This window comes from Ambystoma mexicanum, chromosome 10 (genome assembly GCF_040938575.1).
Source record: "Ambystoma mexicanum isolate Mex_15411 chromosome 10, UKY_AmexF1_1, whole genome shotgun sequence".
NCBI classification, from domain to species: domain Eukaryota; kingdom Metazoa; phylum Chordata; class Amphibia; order Caudata; family Ambystomatidae; genus Ambystoma; species Ambystoma mexicanum.
In genome coordinates, this window is record NC_090932.1 from 896,206,164 (window position 1) to 896,227,461 (window position 21,298).

Genomic DNA, 21,298 nt, shown 5'->3' on the forward strand with positions numbered 1-21,298 from the left:
CCAACATTAGCAGTCTACAAAGGGTTTACTGTTCTAGTACATACAGGATACTTTTTTATCAATAACATCCAGGAAGGTAAATGTAGGATTTTTGCAGGACCGTATACAAAAGGTACATGTAACCCATAATAGACAGAGAAGTCATATTAGCTGCCTCACAGAATGCAAAAGTGCTCATAGATGGATAGAGGCCAGCAATTGGAAGGAAGGAGAACGCTGCACATACCGTAGGATGGATAATGGAGGCAGATTAGAAGCTACCAGGAAGGTGCTTTTATCCAGACAGAGATTAGAAGTGGGATATGGTTTTCAAATCGTGTTGCCATTAGATGTCAAAGGAACAAATGCCTGTGGTGTGTGATATAAATATGCTCACTATTAACACAGTGAAACCATGAATAAGGCTTTTATGAAGATCATACCATGAGAAGGAAATTACTCGGAAGGGCTGACAATTTTGAAAGGTTCCGGGACTGACAATATTGAGAGGTTAGGCAATACAAGATTAAATGAGATGCCCAGGATCACACATTGCTTAGGGGGTCAAGGGGCAAAGCTGGGATGTGTGCCAACTCTTCAATTTGTGCATTTGAACACTTTCTTTTCCAGTTCTTACCATGAACTAAAACAATCTCATTTTTATAAATAAAACGGACTTGGAAAGTACACAAATCACATTACCAAACATTACCATTTTTAAACAAAATATTATAGAAGGGTGTTATGCAATTCTCTCCGTCATCAAGAGAAGTACATAAGAACCAGCATACCATTCGATGTGATTTAACAAATTTTATTTGGGTTTGTCTTTTGTATTTTAAAGTTTTAAATACTTCCAAAACAATGGCTCGTGACATTTCATTTATAAACGTACATAGAAACCTTTGACTTTTACCAAAAAGCAAATCGTTTTTTGTGTCAAACAAGCAGACCTTAAAATATGCTTGCTTGAGGCCTGCAACATATGGTCCACTCTCTTATGTCTACCAACCCTTCCACCCAAATGGCCTACATAAGAAGAAAGATCAAGTAATGGGCTAAACGATACCAGCAGCATGCAAGAAGGCAAACCTTACAGAAGACAGCACAGTAATGTAAGATATATTAAATGATTTGACCAGGATCACTGTATCGTCTGCTGGCAAATCCAGGATACAAACATTAACGCTGCCATTCCATAGTCTTGAATTTGGATGCTTATTCCCCTCTTGGACTAACAGTTTATGCCATCTTTGGAAGTGATTGCCTAGGTTTTACAACACCCCATCTGAACAAAACAATGTCTATGTTAGTTTTTATAGCAACCCCTATCTAGTACAGGTGCATTGATGATAATAGCAGATGTTGTTCTGCAAAACCAAGTACATAAGCAGGCAGGTTTATAAACTTCAGATATAGAAAAGGCTCAACCAGCCTTGCTGGAATGTGATATTCTAATTTTGCATATGAACACATATATTTGCAATGGATGCTTCACACACTGAGCTAACTTCTGACCCATTGTGGTACTCAATTTATCAATGTGCATTTCACCATTTCCTACTGCACATGATCAACATAATTCCCACAGTATGGAAAGAATGCTACAGAGTTGTGCCGTAAGGAACACACACACTATGTATATCACAGGGAACACAGAAAGCAATACATGATGAATTGATCAAGGGGGAATGTACTTGTCAAAACAGAAAGGCAATGAATAGGTTTAGAGCCTCAGCAGCACCCCATAAAATATCCTGACGTGTTCTATTTAAGACTGGTGAACAATGGAATCTTACTTCTTCAGATCAGCTAGTCTTGTGGGCCCCCCTCCAAGGTGGGTGCCCTGGGCAAGTGCCCCTTTAGCCCTCCCATAAAAACGTCTCTGAATAGAAGTGCACCAGACTGTCCATCTTGGAATGATAACCTATTAGGAAATAACGCAATGAGAACGGTTATTTCACACGAACGCAGGTTCGCATTTACATTTCATATGAAACAGAGTTACGCGTAAGTCTTCTGAGGGGCTATTGTGTAATGAGAGTTGCACTAAGTTTAGTAAGTGCAGTAAGCAAGCACAGGACAGGGGTAGCAGCCAACTCCCAAATTACGTCCCTGCTCTGGTGCATATAAATGGAAAACTCACCTTTTCATGTGAAAAAACATGTATGACCCCGCATATCAGGATATTTTAAAACTCACCCTACAATGAATGAATATGGATTTGCCCCGCGCACTGATGCCCGCGGGCGACCGGCGCGTTATAAACCAAAATACAATACAATACAATACAAAGAACAGCAGTAAACCCCCAAACTATTGGCATTGTCACTGCTTGTTTCTCTTCTGGGAGCTCGTATGATGCCCGGAGCACTGCTAGTTTGTTCATGCTGCTGCTGTGACAACTTTCTGAGTCTCTAATCAAGTAGTTGGGGTGCCCGAGACACGCCTGTAGTAGCACACACTTGGCCTGATTTAGTAAATCAAGCCCACTGATTTGAGCCGTCGCACTGTTGAGATTTACAGTGTGGGCGGGGCAAAGAAAAGGTTGCGCAACCGGCTTCAAACTCAGCAGTTTCGTTTCTGGCTCACCCCTCTCCGAAAGTCGAAAGTGACGTCCCTCTGCATGTGACTTCCCGCTTTTAAACTTTAGACCTACGGGGCGAGTCTTTCCCCTCTCCTCTGTGGCTTCTGCGCACCCTCACTCCTTCTGTACACGGGCAGATACCGCACTCTTCGGAAGACAATAGCCCCAATCATGGACACGCCGACAGTCTTCGCGATCATTCTGGCATTTTCTGGTGAGTGCACGCAACCGGCCACTTTTCATCCGTTTCTTTGTGCTCGAAAAAAGGCTATTGAAAATATACTTTTTTTTTTTTTTTTTACCATTATCAACAATGTCAGCTATTTGTTCTCTTAGAAATGCGAGGTGGTTTGTGTGCGAGGGTCATGTATGTACGCAGTGGGTCACGCAGAGCGCTCGGATTTACTCTTGCGTGTGTTTTCCTGCTTTGCTGCACTGGACTTCGCTGGCGACCATCGAGTCTTACTGTACCGTTCCCCCAGAGCGCGACCCACTTCAGCAAGAGTGCGCTTTGCTCGTTCCGCCGACGGCCTTCTCACACAAACACCACACACGCAAAGGAGGATCTTTTTGTTTCTTCGTTGCCCTGGGGTATACACTTATTTTTCATGCAGGCTTTTTGCTGGACTGTAAAATTTCAGTACACTGTCGTGGGGTGCATGCGCTGCCGATGTGTGTGGATTTCTGAACAAGAATCCCACTGTTCCCTAAGAGCACCTACGCCCTTGGCATTCCTGGAAATCCACCTAACTCAAGAGTTTAGACCTGGCAGTAGGTGTATTGATGCAATAGTACTGCACTAGTTATATTCCATTAATATTGTACTGCCAGTGGTAAACTCAGAAGGTATATCTTTTTTTATAAAACAGTTTTCCTATTTCCACCTTCTATACGCGGAAAAATTATATTTTTTTATTTATTGGTTATTTAAATGGCGTTTCAAGGCACAAAGGGCATGTGGGAGTTGGGGGCCGTGGGGGGTGAGGGGGGGAGACAGGGAAAAAACAAAAGAAAACGATCCCACTAGGCCTTGAGACATTTGGAACGTGCAAGTGCTATAAACATGAGGGCAATGCAGGGGAGGGGGGGGGGGAGCGAGTGTAGGTCAGGGAGGAACTGGGGGGAAGACCAGCAAAAACAAACCAGAACAAGAACAAAAATTATACTACTAGGTCTTGTGACAATTCGAGACGTACAAGTGCTGTACCATACCTGCCTAACCTCCGGGTTTTTAAGCCATTCCTGCATCATGGTTTGTGTGCTTTGATCTCTTTCCTACCACGCAATACCAACAAGTAACTGTGCCCTTCAGCAGTTCTTAACAGCACATCTGACGGGAGCAAACGTTTCTTTGCTGTCCCTCCTGAAATCCGCACATGTTTGCCTTCAAAACGAGTTAACTGTAAAGGGCACACGTCACAGCCTCTGCTATGGCGAACACTACCGAGCAATACCGCATGTGAATTAAGAAAATAAAAGCTATTGTGGCGTGTGTTCTCGAGATTCCTTTATCATGTTAATAATGCACTTGATATGATATGATATGATAGTTTATTTGTATAGCGCCTGTACACAATGTGTTTCAAAGCGCTTCAAGGCCAGATAGAGAGGAAGAGAAACGAGAGGGGGGTGGGAGACGAACTATTAGCTATCATACTATGTCCGAGGACAATTCTGATAGAGTAAGTGCATAGAGTAAAGAAGGTAAAGGGGGAGAGGAGAGAGGGAAAAGGAAGAAGGGGAGAAGAGGAGAGAACAGCGTGAGCAGTGAGAAAAAGTGAAGAGGCAAGTGGACTAATGCAGTTTCAGAGTCGGTGATAACACATAATGTTGCAGGGAACAGCAAATACAAGACTGGATTCAGGATGGAATGGCACAGCATGATCCAAGAGTCGAAAGAGTCCACAAAGTCAAAACCAAGCATTTGCAATAACATGGGAGAGCAATAGTGTATCAAGACCAAACCCCTACAGTGGTATGATGTTAGTTCACTTAGTTCACAAACAAGTTCAAATTTGAATCTCTATATTTATGTTGGATTCTTTAATATGTTTTGCACTTTAGAGCTTATTACAGTCCTGGGAGGAAAAAAAAACATATAGTACAAAGTAAAATATAATGCTCAATGAGACCCGAGCAATGACGCCACTGAATACGCTTATTAACCCACGATTAAGCAAACACACGCTTGAAATCAGGAATAGTGAACTCCTTAGATCATAACTCCACCAAACACTCACCTCCCATATCACTATGCTTACTCTCTACTCTACACCATCACACAATTAGAGTGCAGCTACACCCCAGGATCAATTTCGGCCTAGCTGCTCACATACGAACATTACCCCATGAACACATCATCATTCTAATAAAACGCAGCTACATCCCACGACAAACTGTCCTAGCTTCACACATAAGCGTCCTACACAGGCCTAACGCAGCCAGAACCCAGTCGGTGTTCAGTCATAATATCGAAAAAAAATGTCGAATTACAATAATGTCGAAAAAATAATGTCGAAAACAAAAATGTCGAATTTTTAATTTTTTTATTTACATGTTTTTTTTGGGTTCCGGGGGTAAAACAAATGAGTAAAACAAAAAAGAATACAAAAAATGGGGGTTGGGAGGGAACCCCCCCATTTCGAATAAAAAGCAACCAAAAAAAGAAATTCGACATTTTGTTTTCGACATTATTTTTTAGACATTATGACTTTCAACATTTTTACTTTCGATTTAATGACTATAAACCAACGCAGTCTTAGTGCCCACCCTCCAGAATGCACACATTCAACTGATATCAATACCACCACACCTAATGATAGGACGCAGCTATCATCTGGCAATTGCATCAGCTGCACACATGACTGGTGCACCCAAGCACCCTATGACACCTTACTCTCTCAACTGACCTGGACTACGGTCCCCGAGGGCGTTCAACCTACCAGCGCTTTGAGGTCCTATCAATGATATATAGAGTGCTATTATAAATGCCAAATATCATAACCAAATAACACATAGTATGGGGGGTAACAACAGGTATGCGTTGACAAGTAGACAACGGCGACAACACCAAGAGCGCACAATTTAGGAACCCAACCTCTAGGTGCAGGGCCACATCAATTATGATATGATATGATAGTTTATTTGTATTGTATCGCGTCTATACACATGTGTTTCAAAGCACTTCAAGGCGGGGGAGGGAGCAAGGGAAAATACAATAACATTCTTACAAGGCCTTGAGACATTAAGAATGGGTAATTTACTAATATGCACATTTCTGATAGTGCAAGGACATTGACAATAGGAGAGGAAAGGAGGGGGGAGAGGGAGAGGAACAAGCCATCATTATTGTACTAGGCCTGACAACATTTCTGATAGTGCAAGAGCACTGACAATGATTGATCAAGGGAGGGAGGAGGGGGAGGAAAGAGAGGAACAAACAGTGACTATCATACTAGGCCTGACGACATTTATGATAGTGCAAGGGCAATGACAATAGGTGATGGAAGGGAGGGAGGGGTAAGCAAGGAGAGGAACAAACAGTGAATATCGTACTAGGCCAGGCGGCAATTCTGATAGTGCAAGTGCATAGATTATGGTGAGGGAAGGGGTGGGGAGGAGAGTAGGTAGAGGTAACGGAGAGGAACAAAAGACTGAGAAACGGTGAGTAAGGTGAACAGATGCAATCCGACGGAATTCAGTGTTAAGGGGCAAAAACAAACAGGTGGAATGAAAACCGCTGAGATACAAAGTCAAAACTGAACACATTATGATGCAAGAGTCCTCCGTGTGTATGCCATGATGCAAAGTCGTCAATGGGCACAACATGATTCAGGAGTCCTATGATTATGTAGTGATCCAAAAGGTCCAGCATGAGAATGTCAAGATTCCAGATGGGTGAACCAATCATGAATAAAAAAAGTCCAATCAAAGCATTAGCAACATAACAGTGATAGAACCTCCATAATATGGCCATCAGCTTCGGACTTCGGCCAACGCGGGTTTGTTGAAGCAGAAGAGGCATTGCAACTGCAGTATGACGAGGAATGAGAATGAAACGGGGTGATGGCAGTGTTGCTAAGGTGCCTGGATGGACAGAGCCAACGGGAGGGCAGGTGGGAAGAGGAAGGGTAGGCAGAGAAGCGGGGAGAGGGAGAGGCCTGGGAGGGGGAGGAGGGGAGTGGCACGGCACTTAATCAATGCCGGACCTGGGAAGGCTAACTACGATTTTCAGGCATGCAGGCACATCCATACAACGGGGGGGGGGCAGCTAAATACGAGATAGCAAGAGTCGCAGTGGAGGGGAAAAGGAATGAGGGAGTCCATCGAGGAAACTGACCATGGGAAGCAGACTCCATGAGAGCGAGTGGGGTAAGAGCTGAGCCCTGATCCCGCCTGGTAGGGGACAGGGAGCAGACAGGGGCCTTCGCTGTGGGCATTAGGTGTATGTGCCAGCTCCCGTCTCCCGGTTGCTGCTTAAGCTTAAGCAGCAACAGGTGGCCAAACAGCGATAGTGAAAGGAAGAGTACGTTTGAAAGCCACATCTCATATTGCACAGATATTACAACAAATTCAGCCATGGGTAAAAACAGAGAGGTCAAGCAGATGAACAAGGATCAAAGTAGGGGAGTACAAGTGGGAAACCTACATTTCACTGAATACAATTTTACCTGAGGAGAAGTGACCACATTTATTTAACTGAAAATGGTAGGTAAAGTGGTATATGTATAGTGCACAATAGGTGGAGTGTGGGGTAAGGGTATAAGTTATGGTAGGGAGGGGTTAGGGGTGTGGGGGGTCTTCCCCGCATTATAAAAAAAAATATAGAAAAAGTAAAAAGTTAATTTCGTTTATCAGTGAAAGAAATTTGGTGACTTCTGATTAGGTCAACTATTTTCGAATAAATCACAGACATTCTATACAAGTGGCAGGCATCAACAGCACATGTCGGAATCAAAGTAGGCAGTGGCAGGCCAAGGCGGCAGAAGTAGAAGATATTGAGCAGTTAGGTAGATTGCTGTAGCATAGAAAAACAGGGCCATAGTTGATATGGTGCATGTGTCCAACAGAAGCAGCATGCTGATAAAGTCACAGAAGGATGATGTTTAGGAGAACAGTAGCAACGTTAGGTTGATGCAGACAAAGTGTAAGTTTAGATGCCAAGAACATCAGTGATCAGGGCTTTGAGAAAAAAAAGGCAAGGGTAGACGCATGGAACCAAAAGAGGACAACTAGGTTCATGTCAAGGTGAACGCCATGCGGGCAGGAGCCAAGAGAAGGGTCTGATGGCACAGGAGTGGAGAAGCAATGGACCAGGCAGGAAAAAGATAACGAGGCCATACAGGGCTTCATGTAGATGCCGTAAGAGCGGCTAGGCAGGTAGGTGGAGAACAGGATGGGGGGCATACAGCTAAGGCTAGTGAGTGGCCCCAACGCTTACTTTATAGTAATAGAAGTGGAGATGCTGCGATCGACCCAGTGGAGGAAGGCTGGATCCAAATCCAGAGTGGTAAACGGAGAAGGCAGAGGGGATAAGGAGAGATGAAAGTGGATTGCCGATACAGCACTCCGGAAATGAGAAAGGCCTTGGTGGGCGCATTAGTGGGGGCCGACTTCGCCTGCCGGCTCCCCCGGATTGGTCAATATAGATGAAAATGCGGCCAATGCGCAAATGGAAGGCAGGCAGGTCGCAGCAGAATATAAAATGCTGCAAGATGAAAGAAATGGTGGCGGCCATTAATGAGATGGGCCGGAGCCATGAATTATGCTACTTCTGCCTTTCAGAGCTCACCTCTTGGAGCACAGATTGTTGTAGCAATGCTGAGGGCATGCAGGCTTTCACCTTATTTCTGTATTATTTTGGAAATGTGGTGAGAGGGTGGGCATCAGAGAATGTAATACGTTTTTTCTCTGTATTGAATGGAAGCGCATTTGCTTATCTTCTTTCTACACAGTTAAAAAGAAGGTTAATTAAAATGTCCGTCCTCATTTTTAGAATTGTGTTATCACCTCTGGGGTGAAGGTAAAACAGGTTGATTTACAGTCTGCAAATCTGCCGAAGGACTTTACTTTCAATGGTATTTCATTGGACTACCGCCAGAGGTAATACTTGTAAACTTAGAACACAGCGGGCAGTAATTCCAGCAATATTTGCAAATACCTGTAGGAATTCTGTTGCTGCTAAACAATGAATGTTACCCAAATCTTTCGCTGATTGGGTTCCCTAAGGGAGACCTGCGAGTTGGAGCGGGGAGGGAGGGTTTTGACCCATCAAGATCCTAGAAGGTGAAACATGCAGAGGGACGCATACACCTGCTAATGTAATGACATATTTTTTGTAACTATTAGGTACCCATGTAGTACCCGGCACGCGCGGCTGAACAGGAATACTGTGTGGTGATTGGCTCAATTGCGAGCCATACCACACGGTATTCCCATCCACACCGTGCGTGCCGGCTACTCTGTTCCCGGCGAGGGGCGTGGCAGCCCCTCAGCCAATGAGGAGGCTCGAAACGGGGCAATCCCCGCTCCGAGCCTCCCTATGGCTGGAGGCTTCCTTCGTCCCCAGCTGGGGACTCAGGTAAGATTTTTTTTTTCCCCAAGCCGTTTCTCCCTCCCCACCCCACCCCACTTACCTTCTATCCCGCGGTCTCCGGCGGGGGACGATGGAAACCTCCAGCCGTGTGGAGACTCGGAGCGGGGTCATCCCCGCTCCAAGCCTCCACACGGCTGGAGGCTTCCATCGTCCCCGCCGGAGACCGTGGTACTTTTTTTTTTTTTCTTCCTCCCCATCCCCTCCCTTCCGCCCTTCTGCCCTCCTGACCTTCCTTTTTCTTCTGGTCTTGGAAGCGAACGCCCGGCGCGTCCGCTCCCGATGGCCGTCATGAAATGGGAAAACAGACTACGTTTTCCCTTTCCATGGCGGCGGCCATTTTTTGGCCCGTTTTTATTTTTTATTTTTTTTCTGTTCCGAAGCGTGTTTCGGATCAGGAAAAAAATGCCATTAGCACCCCAATCCAACGGGCCGGGGTACTAATGGCAATAAGACCCTCAGCGGCAGGCCAATACCGCCGCAGGTAATGCCCAGGGGCTTTGTTAAGGCCCTTGCTACGCTCGGGCCTATAACTACGGCCCCGGGCATTACCTGGGGCGGTATTGGCCCGCCGCCTCGGGTCTTATTGCCACAATACACGACCTGGAATTGACCAAAGAAAGTATCCTTTATAATTGTAAACTGCTGCAATCATACGTCTTTGGATACAATAATGCACTGTCGTCGACACGACAGCTGCTCATTATTAGATGTGACATCACATGTGTCTGATTATATGGTAATTCTCTAGTTGGGATGTCAAAGCACCTAGCAACAGGAAGCAATGGTCGTGGCAGACCACAACAGCCTTTTTGCCCATTCTGCATTCTGATGAGTGCTAGGTGAGTTCAGGGGTGGACTGGCCAATATGGAACTCAGGAGATTTCTCGGTAGGCCTGCACCCAGGGCCTCTCTTGCACGGAAACCTATTTTATTTCCATATTTTCGAATAGGAAATGTATTGGGCTTGCTGAAAATGTGTAATATGGGGCCACAGTGAAAATTATTTCAGGGCCTTTTTTGGTTCCCAGTCCATCCCTGGGTGAGTTCACTTGTAGACAGTAGCACTTTCTGATGTAGCACTTTCTGATGACAAAAGAAAGACCTTCCAAGAAATGCAAATCTGTCCTCCTCAGTACTTCAAAGAAGAATTTCCATTATCATTTTGGTATTATACAAAATAATGTATCCCCATCACGTGCTTGTTAAGTGTATTTAAAATACACTTTAGATTTCTGTCTAGGCAGCCATGTGCTTTATATGGCAGAGAACTCCTCCGTGGCTCAATTGTTTGATTTCTGTTCAGCGCTGGCCCTACCCAGAGGGTCTCAATGCACCGTACAATGTTCAAAGGTTGAAAAGGTGGGAAGTGAAACAGAAGTAAAAAATATTTTCAGGATAGGATAGGAAGATTAGGCTAGACAAGTGGTAGCAGGGGAGGAGGATAGGGTTGTGTGGGGGGAAACAGGTATGTTTTGAGACTTTCTGGAAGTGGTTGATGGAGGGTGCGCTGCGGGTGTGAAGAGGTAGAGTTTTCCAGGCTCTGGCTGCTCACTGGGTAAATGCTTCCCTTGTTTTGTGTGCATTTTGTCTGAGAGTGGCATGTGTAGGAGATGCTTATCTTTATAATATAAAGTCTCGATCAAATATATCTTTTGTTCAACAGATTTACACATTTACAATGTACAGGCAGAGCACACATACATAGGACATTGTTATATTCTTGGAAGATTTTTTGGGTGAAATTCTGTAAGCGGTATTGACCACTGCCCCCAGAGGTGTTTCCCAAAATCTTGGCAATTACAGAAATATCGGAAATTTCACTGGCCCATTGGTAATGGTAGTTAAACCAGTTGCTGTTTTTTCATTTTTTTCCACCCTCTAATTGATGATGATAATGGATAGTGATCAGTAGTGGCTGATATCACTACTGTATATTTTAGCCAATGGACAAAAGGGTGAAATATGACCACTTTTATGCATACATGTGGGAGGAGATGAGAGGGCAGGCATCAGATGCCAACTTTCTCAACCCTTTGCAATGCACCTCCTTCCATCGGTACATTAAAAAACATTTATGATGACATTTAACAATTTTTACCTCCACCTCTGGCTATATACCCAATAATCTGTTATGTGCTGGAGGTAAAGCCAGCTGTATTTTACCACCAGTTTTACCGAAACCGCTGAGATGGTAATGACCCCATTAGTTGGACTGCACTTCAAGCCCTCTGCAGATTGTCCACCAGTGTTGCCAGGTCCGCCTATTATAAGCGACTTTGGGATTCTTTTTGCCCAAAGTTGCTTATAATATTTAGAGGTTGCTTGTTGCGGTTTTTGTCTGCTTATTACCCCTATTAACCGCTTATTGTTGTGCTTGTTCAGTTCACTGATTAAGCGCTTAATGGGGGTAATGAGCGGCAAAACCGTACCAAGCAGAATCACTTCACCGCCGGGGTCCCGCTTCATTGACATGAATGAACTTCCCCAGGCCATCAGCCTTCTTCATTCCAATCCCTGCTGCGGCGCAGCGACCCCTTGCAGCAGGGGTCACTGTCTGTGCCGCAGCAGTGAGGTGAAGAAGCACTAAAATAAGCCACGGGGAAGGTAACTCTGATTTAAATCATGTTCTAGGAGTTAACATCTCCGTGGTTTACTGGGGCGTCTTCACTTTGCCAGATGCAGAACGGTTTTTGGTTTCTACGGAAATCCTGCTTTTTTCTTATGTTTGGACATGTGTAAGCACGCTAGAAATTAAGGTTACCCACGATGTGTAAAGTAGGTGTTTTACAATTCCTGTAAATAAGCCACAATTACCATATGTTGAGGCATTTAATTTGTATTCACTCTGTACACTTGTTTTTTAGAATGTCCCAAAGGCACCAAACTTGGGACACCCTTGCATTACTGCTTGTGTCAAGAAAGAATCCATGCACAGCCTCTGCAATGGTGTTGCACTGGAGAAGTGACGTTTTGGGAAATTGGCATTCCGTGAATAAGGATATCAAATGAACATTGGGATAGGGCTTGAGGATTAATATAGCACGCAGAACAGGAACTGCAAATAAGCTAAAACCAGCCAGTCAAAACAGAAACTGGCAAAATATAACAAGGTAGCCTCTTCTGGCTGCAGAACAGATGGCAGGAAAGCAACGGCAAAAGCGGCTTTGCCACAGGAGCAGTCTGTGAACAATGGCATCTAGTGGATGAGCGGACTAAAGATATATGGCAAAGGATGCAGCCAAAGCCGGTCAGGCAACGAGTGCAGGACTAGGGCGCAAAGTAGCAATGATGATAAGCTGTTAGAGGCAGAATGGTAGGACATGAATAATGCTACCAGGACTGGGGTTGGAATTAACTGTTTCTCAAAAGTTAATAAAATATATTGGACAACAATAAAATAAATAAAGGCTGGAATTGGTCCTGTGGACATGCTTGTGTTTGTCTTTCACATTCGATAGAGGAGGTTGATATCTTTTTAGGCGGAAGGCTGGGTACCACAAGAGTTGAAGATCGTTGTGTGGCAAGCACACGTAATAAAGACTTATACGTCACACACATACAAGAAATTAAAATAGACTAATTATTAGAAAAATAAAATGCAATTTTTAAATAAATGCTTTTTGTTCCAACATGTTATGTTTGTGTTCTCTCTATGTATAGTTGCGTATCTTTCTTACTTTTGAGATGTGTTTTAGAGGTGCGCTTGTTTTTTCATCTTGTTTGGTTGGAAGTCAGCTTGTTTTGGGCTTGTTTTGAAGGGGTATTCAGTTTATGTTTTCCTTCTGACCTGGGAACACTGCCTTCCACTCATTCTCTTTTGAGTAATGACAAGTGCGAGGCATTGCTGTGTTGTTGTGGTGGGAAGATAAAATGGCATATGTTTGGTCGACCGAAAAACAATGATAAACAAAGATAAAAGTTACTGAACGCGGAATAATGAAACAGAAGGCCAAAATGTGTTTTATTCATCATCAAACCATTGGAAACAAACTGACCACGCGCCTGCACTACTCTCCTTATTCTCTGAAGCAGCTTTAGTGGCGTGACGCCTGTTCCAAAAACTCAAACATGTAAATTAATAGGTCGGGATAAAAGCAGGAATATGGTGGAAAGGGGCGGGATGGTACCCAACTGTCTACCAAGTAAATGATGAGCATATCACCGACAAGGACGGGAGTCCCTCCCTCCGGCCAGGCCCACACAGCTTTGCCTCCAGGGCACCTCAGAATCAGAAGGACTATAATCAGGCAGTCGGTCAGAGGCTCCTGGCACATCCTCGAGACTGGCATCAGCATGGAGGCCTTGTGAGAGCCCAACTGCGTGACATAAGATTATAACTCGAGTGTACATGTCCACGTGGGTCAAATTATTGTTTATTGATCATTTGCCTTTGTCATTCTTTAAAGATCCATCTTAAATGGAGGATCCATGCACTTGGCATACCTGCTTCATCTACTGGCGACGTGTGATGTACATTTATTGGTGTAATGGCCCTTGTCGGAGACTGCACGAGGACAGAAGACGCTGGTGAATGCGCCATCACGCCTACGTTTACTATGAAATAAGCATTGGCAAACAGGGTGCATGTGCTATGTGAGGGTCCATGTGAAGAAAAATGTGGGTGTGTGCACAGTGTGTGGGTGTTTGTGCAGTGTGTATGCACATTTGCAATGTGAGGGCGTGCGCATTTCGGGACAGTATGTATATTGTAATGGGAAATGTGCAATGTGAGCATGTATGTCAAGTTTGAGGTTGCAAGTGCATTGTGTGGCGATTTAATATGGAGTGTGTGTATTTACAGTGTGTGAGTGTATGTTGGTGAATGCACTGTGCTTGGGTGTACTTTCACTGTAAAGGAGGGTGTTTGTTTGTATGTACAGGGTGTGGCTATATGCAGTGGCGTCTCCAGGAATCACATTTAGGGGGGTAACAGAGGGGGCCACAGACAAAAGTAGGGGGGCCGCCTATAAAAGGCCAATGTATATGCTTTTGTCCAATTCACACGGGTAAAGTAGTGCAGATGAGCAGGACTTATTGTACATGGGTGGCAGATGCACACATTGTGGCTGTATGTAGAAGTTTCAATAATCCTACTTCTACAGCAGCCCGCCATTTTTCTACCTTCCTTTCCTTCCACTATGGCTGACCCAATATTCCCTCCTCCCTAAATGAATGGATTGCACTCCTACCCCCAACCCCTTCTATCATCCGGTATCGTCACCCAGCACATGATGCTGCTCACTTCCTCAAAGTTGGACCAATTGTGTCTGTGCCATGAAAACTCAGCCTGTCATCCTAATTTGGTTCCGTGGACCTGGCGCTGACTCTGCAGTAACCAAAAGGATCAAGATCAGTCATGATACTCAGAGGAGCGCTGTATCTATCCCAGTATCATGTCCGCAAGTGAGGGACTTAAATCTTCAACAATGTGGACGCACAGCAAGGAGAGCAGCATAGATCTGACTCAGCATGCCCTGCTTCAATTTCTGGGCCGCACAGAGCATTGCAGCAACAAAGAGTTAACGCTCTAAAGATTTGTGCGAGCACAGCTCAACGCCTCCATATGTTTTCTGAAGCCTCGTGTGTGATTAGGTGTGCTCTCTGTTTCTCCTGTCGCCTTTGTACCATTAGGCTACTCATCCTTTGTGCCCTTGACCCCTTGGGTTTACTCCCAAGTGCCTCGTATTGGTCTGAACCTCCTAAATTGTATGGCTAAGACGTCACAAGCACTCCTGCAGACAAGCTTACCTGTCTACAGTGCACACTTCCACACACCCCACTGCACCTCCCCTCCCATCAGAATGTAGGCATGACACCATTAAATCACTAATGACCCATCATTAGCAGTTTCATGCTCTACATTCGGATTTGAAGGGCTGCAGGGGGAACTTAACTGCTCTTCATTGTTAAGTATTGATTGCGGACCTTTGTGTTTGCCATGGGTGGACCTAGCACTGCAGACAGTGCAGAAAGAGCAGCCCAGCTGAAGTAGGGGGGGGGGCACAAGGAGGGGGTCCAGGATTTCAGAGGAGGGGCACTCCCACCCCCTCCCCTGGTCCTCCCTAGTGACGCCACTGGCTATATGCACAGAGGGTGTGCGTATGTAAAGTGTTGTTCTTGATTGGTTTGGTGAAGGTGGGGTTGGTGTGAGATTTGTTTTGGGTTGGTCCGTGCGTCCTTTCAGCATGAAATCAGAGCTACCATCTCTCCATGGCCACTGTTAACAGGGAGTGCTATGTTCGGTACAATAGTGGACACAGCTTGCTATTGGAATGGCTGTGCTTGTAGAACTGGAATAGTATGATGTTGTGGTCATGTCTCCTTTAAGGCTGGGCGTCATGACCAGGCCATGAAGTGCTCCTAACAAAAGCAGCTTCCTGCTGGCAGGTGCAACAGTACGGCGGCAGACTCCATGTATGCAGTACCTGTCTCCGTCTCATTATTTTGGTAAGGCTGTGTGCTCACGGAACTGTTTAAGTTTAATACCGTGGGACCATAGTAACGATGTGTCATGCCTGTGTGACCACAGAGCGGCCCACAACATTGGCGACGAAGGTCCGCTCTCGGACCTGACATGCATGACACTGCGACTGAAGGCGGTGGTTCGCTTGGTGTCCTGGCAGACCACGTCTTCCGCTAGAGACAGTGGCTCCCTGCTGGCCGATGGAGCCGGTGATCTCACTCCAGTTGGACCCGGGCCTCCCTTAGGTGGTGTTATTTCCATGCTCCATGATCGGAGCACTTAACTGTTATTTATTTTTTTTTTTTTAAAGTGTTGTGTTTGGTGCGCTCGGTGACCGGAGCTGGAGAAACTGAGACAGTGATTGTGGTGCGCTCCAGGAACAGAGCTGAGAAAAAAAGAAGAGGGTTCTGTGCACTCCGTGATCGGAGCAGGAAAAAAGCGAAAGGTCCATGCTGTGTGCTCCATGATCAGCGCTGGTGGGGAAAAAACAAGGAAAAAGTGATTTCTGTGCGCTCTGTGATCGGAGTAGGAAAACAACCTACTGTGCGCTCTGTGATCGGTGCTGGTAAAAAAAAGGAAAATGCTAATTCTGGGTGCTTCGAGATAGGAGCTGAAAAAAAAATGAAAGCAGGCACATGTGCCTGCAAGAGGCACCCGATTAAGGTCTCCACTGCTTGGATGGCAGAGGAGGCTGCCTGGAGTGAGAGTCTCTGTAGGTGTGGCTCCTTGGGAGTGCTTGTACACCCTTTCAGCTGTATCTGCAGGGTGGCACACAGCAGCTGAGTTCTCACAAGCCAATCCTGGCAGAAGAAAAGTGGAGGTGTAGAGTTATCCTGCATGCCCAGCAGTGGGTCCAGCGAGAGGAGACGCAGACGATTAGGACCTGCCAGACAGTGAAATGTCCAAAGCTGCAGGTACTGGAGGGCCTGTAAGGGTTGCGGCTCCATAGAGGAGTGCTTGTGCTCCCTAGATAGTTGGGGGTGCACCTGACTGGTAGAGACAAGGACACAAAAGGAAAAGTGTCTGTCCCACTTTGGTCCTAATAACTCGCCTATGCGCTCATAGAGCCCATCGTGGGAGAACATTTAATGTGGGGTGACTGGTGAGATACAGCTTACAAGGACAGAGTAGCCCACCTGTAACTGCACCAGGGAAGCCTGCACATTCCCTGTGTGGTGCTCACGAATTAAGGGCCCCATCAGAGCTTCCCACATGGCTCCCATGTCTGATGAAGAGGATGGCGCATTGGAGGCTGGCAGAGCACCCCAACAGCAGGGACAACTGGCACTGCTAGGTATCTGTGGCCCCATCCAGCCTTGGGCCTCGGTGGTCCTCATGGTTTGAAACACTCGAAATGTACTTTGAGGCTGTCGTTAAGTGAATGTGCTAAATGACCCAGCATGCTGTACTTTGCGGGCCCGGCTATCCATAAACTATTCAAGACACTTTGGCCTAGAGACAACTCCTACACTGCTGCTGTCGAGGTGCTCAATGAATATTTTACTCCTATGGTCAATCTCGACTACGAACGCTTCCGGCTGAGGTTGGCGAGACAGAATGAGGGCAAGAGTCTAGATGCACTTCACAGGAGATTGAGACATCTTGCATTGTCCTGTGCACTAGGAAATGAGGAGGAATACATCAGGCAACAGAAAATCTTTGCGTGCAACTCCGCCAAAATGAGGAGACAGATCCTAAGGGAGCCAGGCATAATGCTGGCTAGAATCCTGGAGGTGGGGCGATTCCATGAGCTCGCAAAAGTGAGAGCATCTGCCATGGACGCAACAAAGAGGACTTTATAGCTGGAAGATGTCTGTGCAGTAGGGAAAACACAAGGAGGTAAGAACTTCAGGAAGAGTGAATGGCCTAGAAAAGATGCTGGCGCAGGACTCGTCCCATCTGGCCCACAGTGTGAATGGGACTTACCGCATGTACATGAATGTCCTGCCAAAGGCCACACATGTGGGAGGTGCGGAAAGGCTCACCATTTTCGCAAGGGTTTGTTGAGCCCCGTCACCTGCCACCCCATCAAGAGAATATGCTAGACCGAGAGCTGGGGAACTACTGCCCAAACAGTCTGTTGCTCAAGTAGCACCAATAGCAGGTGAAGAGCCTAAGCGGGAAGAAGGAGACAATGAAGATGTCTTCTTCCTTTTCATCGTACAAGAGGACAAGCAGAAGGTTAGACAGCAAGTCTGCAAAGACTTCAGCTCTCTGAAAATGACTACCCGTGGCGAAACATCCAGCAAAGAACTGGTCAACCTGTCTGAACTACGGAAAGAGCCTACCATCCAAGACATGCCGATAAAAGGCACACTACGGAGAGATGCCTATGTTAATGAAAGAGGGCAATGGAGAAGTCCAACTGAGGTCACCCTAACCCTCGAACCGGGCCTGTCTCAGGTTACCAATGCAAGAGAGCATATGGTGATAGCCTCAAGTGGACATGCCGCCTTAAGGGAGAACCCATGCTGGGTTAAAAGCCACCATGGCCTGGATGACGGACTGAAGAAACATTTTGTAGTTGGAGTTCCATCCTGAGGCTGGATCAAGACTCCGCGAGATGAACTAACCAACACATTTGACCCAGGAATAGAGGATCCAGTCCCGACCCAAGAAGTGGTCCAAGAAGGTGCGGGAGAGATGGGCACATAAGTTGGATCCCCAGTGTCAATGACCACCAGTTTAACTACAGAACTATTTGTCCCAGATAGTTAGCAAAGTGGGTACAAGGACTTGAAGGCACCCTCGGTTGTGATGTTGGTTAACACATGTTGTTGTTAATTTGTTGTTGTGAAAAAGGAGGAGTGTGGGAATGTCCCCTTTAAGGCTGGGAGTCCTGACCAGGCCATGACCTGCTCCTAATAAAAGGAGCCTCTTGTCAGCACGTGCAATGGTATGGCGGTAGACTCCCATCTCCATTATTTTGCGAAGGCTGTGTGCTCACAGAACTGTTTAAGTTTAATACAGTGTGACCACGGTAATAGTCCGGCGCACCTGTGTGACCACAGAGCAGCCCAGAACAGATGTGACATATCTGGTATCCTCTTTGTTTGGTGATCGTTGATTCAATGGATACTTTTGCTGATTTATTTTCCCAATTTAGGGTCTGTGTTCTGAACAGAGCAGAAGGCAGAGTACACTGAAATTGAAGGGGATACAAGATATGTAACAACACCAGTTGCGTCCACTCGCTACAAAGCATGTTGTAATTTAACCAAAAGGACGGAGCAGACAAAATTAAAATTATATTTAGGGGCTCTTCTGCCAGATGTCGCTGTGGGTCGTGCTGAACCTGTACTGTAATGTATTTGGAACTTGTATGGCATAGCTTTAGCAATTTGGGCGGCCTTTTGGTGCTTGGCCTGGTAAGAGAGAGTGAAAAGCAAAATGTGAAATCTGACAGGTTGGTGCATGTAGAAAATAAGTATTGTGCGGCCCGCAAAAAGGAGAAACAACATGAATTCGGGGGCTGCACCCCCGAACAACCTGTTTCTCCTGGCTCCCCCCACTGCCTCCTCTAGCCCCAAGCATACTCCATCAATCACCGACCACATTGACACACACAAACACGCAACAAGTTACATTTACACCCTGCACCTCCCCTTCACAAACATTCCTTTTACATGCTCACACATGCGCGCACACAAACACACAATGTCACTTACACACTCACCTCGGACGCCGGCGACGACTCCTCTGGGTCTCGCCGTGCATGTCAGCCCCTACGCGTACTTGTGTGCGTCGCAGGGACTGTCAGTTCAGTCTTTCTAAATCCGTCATTTTTTTAATTGGTTTAAAAAATATCTAACGATTCACTTAGAATGGATTTCCTGTGTGGCGTTTAGGTTCTAAGTGAAGTGTGATTGGGCCTGCAGGATGTGTGTGACCAATGGGAATTGCAAGTGTTCGTGCTTGTTTCATTGTTTGCCAGGTATGCCATGTGAGGACGAATAGGTGGAGTGGGAGGTGGAGTGGGTGCCAGGAGGCTTGCATTTCGATAGTTGGTGGTGGGGGTTTGGAGTATACATAGTGTTAATGTTGAGAGGCGTGACAGGTGTGTAAGCAAAGTGGAATGTATAAGAGTGATGAGGTTAGTGAGTAGGTCGGTCAAAGAGTCCATGTCCGTGGGTGCTAGACTAGAATGTCCAGTTTGCCATTGGCTCCTAGTGCTCAGCGCTCAGAATCAGGAATGTTATCCTGGGGCCAAGGTGATGGCGGGTTGACGCTGGTCATGATGTATTTGTCACTCAGGAGTGTTAGATCCCATGATTAAGTCCCGGCTTTGGGAGGGGATCTGCATCAGGACAATTTTATCTCTTATGGTCTAGTGCATAGTCAGGTGGTCCTCCAGTTTGTGTATGCATCTGGGTGTGTCTGGAGTTCCCAGGATGTAGGTTATGAGTTTCTTTGCAGTGACATTTGGGCCTATGCTGTGGAAGTAAAGGTGGACAATGCAGGAGGTGAGAAAGACGATACTTTAAATCGATTTTAGGTGTCAAGAATCTTCTGGCTATCGTTTTGACTTGTCTTTTCAAGGTCCGGAAGTTGTCCATGAGAATTCCGAGTTTTTTTACTTTCATGTTGGGCATAGGGCAGACTCCCCTCACTTCTGTTTAAGGAATAGTTGTGGAATGCAGTATATTGTCGGGGCAGATCATGATTTTCGTTTTTGTTGGGTTGAGTTTAATTTTTTTTTGGTCATCCAGGAGTCTATCAATGATAGGATTCTGGCTAAGGCTCTGGCAAAGTACACTCCAACTCGGACATGGAACACAATTTACCCTTCTGGCCATCTGGAGGACATCCTAGTCTAGGCTATCTGGAAAAGCATCCTACCCCTTGCCAGCTGAAACTGATTGCCTGTTCTCACCCTGGTGTATTTTTCCATCGTTTCAACTCCATCTCCAGCACCACACTTCATCGCAAAATTGCAATATGTCATTGCCATCTCTTGGTCTGACTGGTTGTGTTAATGTCTGAATTATTGAGAACAGGAGTCCAAGATGAACCTGTCCCTCTTTGAATTTACTGCTGTCACTTATGAAGTGCCTTTGGACTCACAGTATTCTCTTAAAATAGTTGCATGCTCTTTGGGATCCATTTGATATGTACTTAAGCCTTGTGACTCCCACATTATGATATTCGTTGTGATTTCCCTGTGTAGTGTAGCAAACTCTTCTGGATTGTGTTTAATGATTGATGGGAGACATTTCGCATGCAATTGTAATAAAGCATGAGTTGAGATCTTTCTAGCTATCCAGCCCTGGAACTGGATAGAAGTGCAAAACAAAGAGGTGATGGCTCTAAGGTTTAGAATTAATCTTAAACCTCTGGCAATTGTTCTGGGCAACCCTCCAGACCATTGTTCTTCGCCTGCCAAACCATTGCAGAAAAGGGATCAGGCTTGGTCCCACACCCAAAGGGGTAGTTCAGCACGAACTGCTAGGTCATATCCCTTCTACACTAGACCACAAGCCTCCCCAGACATATTTCGGCCTCATTGGGTGTCACCAGTGGGGAGTCGCTTGGGTCTCTCGACCCAGCAGGCACGGGACCCGAGTCTGGGCATACCCGTCCCACTCAGGGACTGTGGCTTACAGCAAAAAGTCCTCCATCCCACCAACTGCAAAGGTTGCATACTAGAATGGGTAGTAGACCACAAATGCAATGT

At 45.9% G+C, this 21,298-nt stretch overlaps 1 protein-coding gene across 1 annotated transcript in view; it reads left to right on the forward strand.

Moving 5' to 3' along the window:
* The first annotated feature begins 2,557 nt into the window (after positions 1-2,557).
* The window catches only part of LAMP3 (lysosomal associated membrane protein 3), a 329,224-nt gene continuing 310,483 nt past the window's right edge, over positions 2,558-21,298 (forward strand). The window contains exon 1 of the mRNA XM_069618651.1: positions 2,558-2,780. Coding sequence (XP_069474752.1) covers positions 2,738-2,780 — 43 coding nt within the window. The 5' untranslated portion in view covers positions 2,558-2,737. The remainder of the gene's footprint in view (positions 2,781-21,298) is intronic.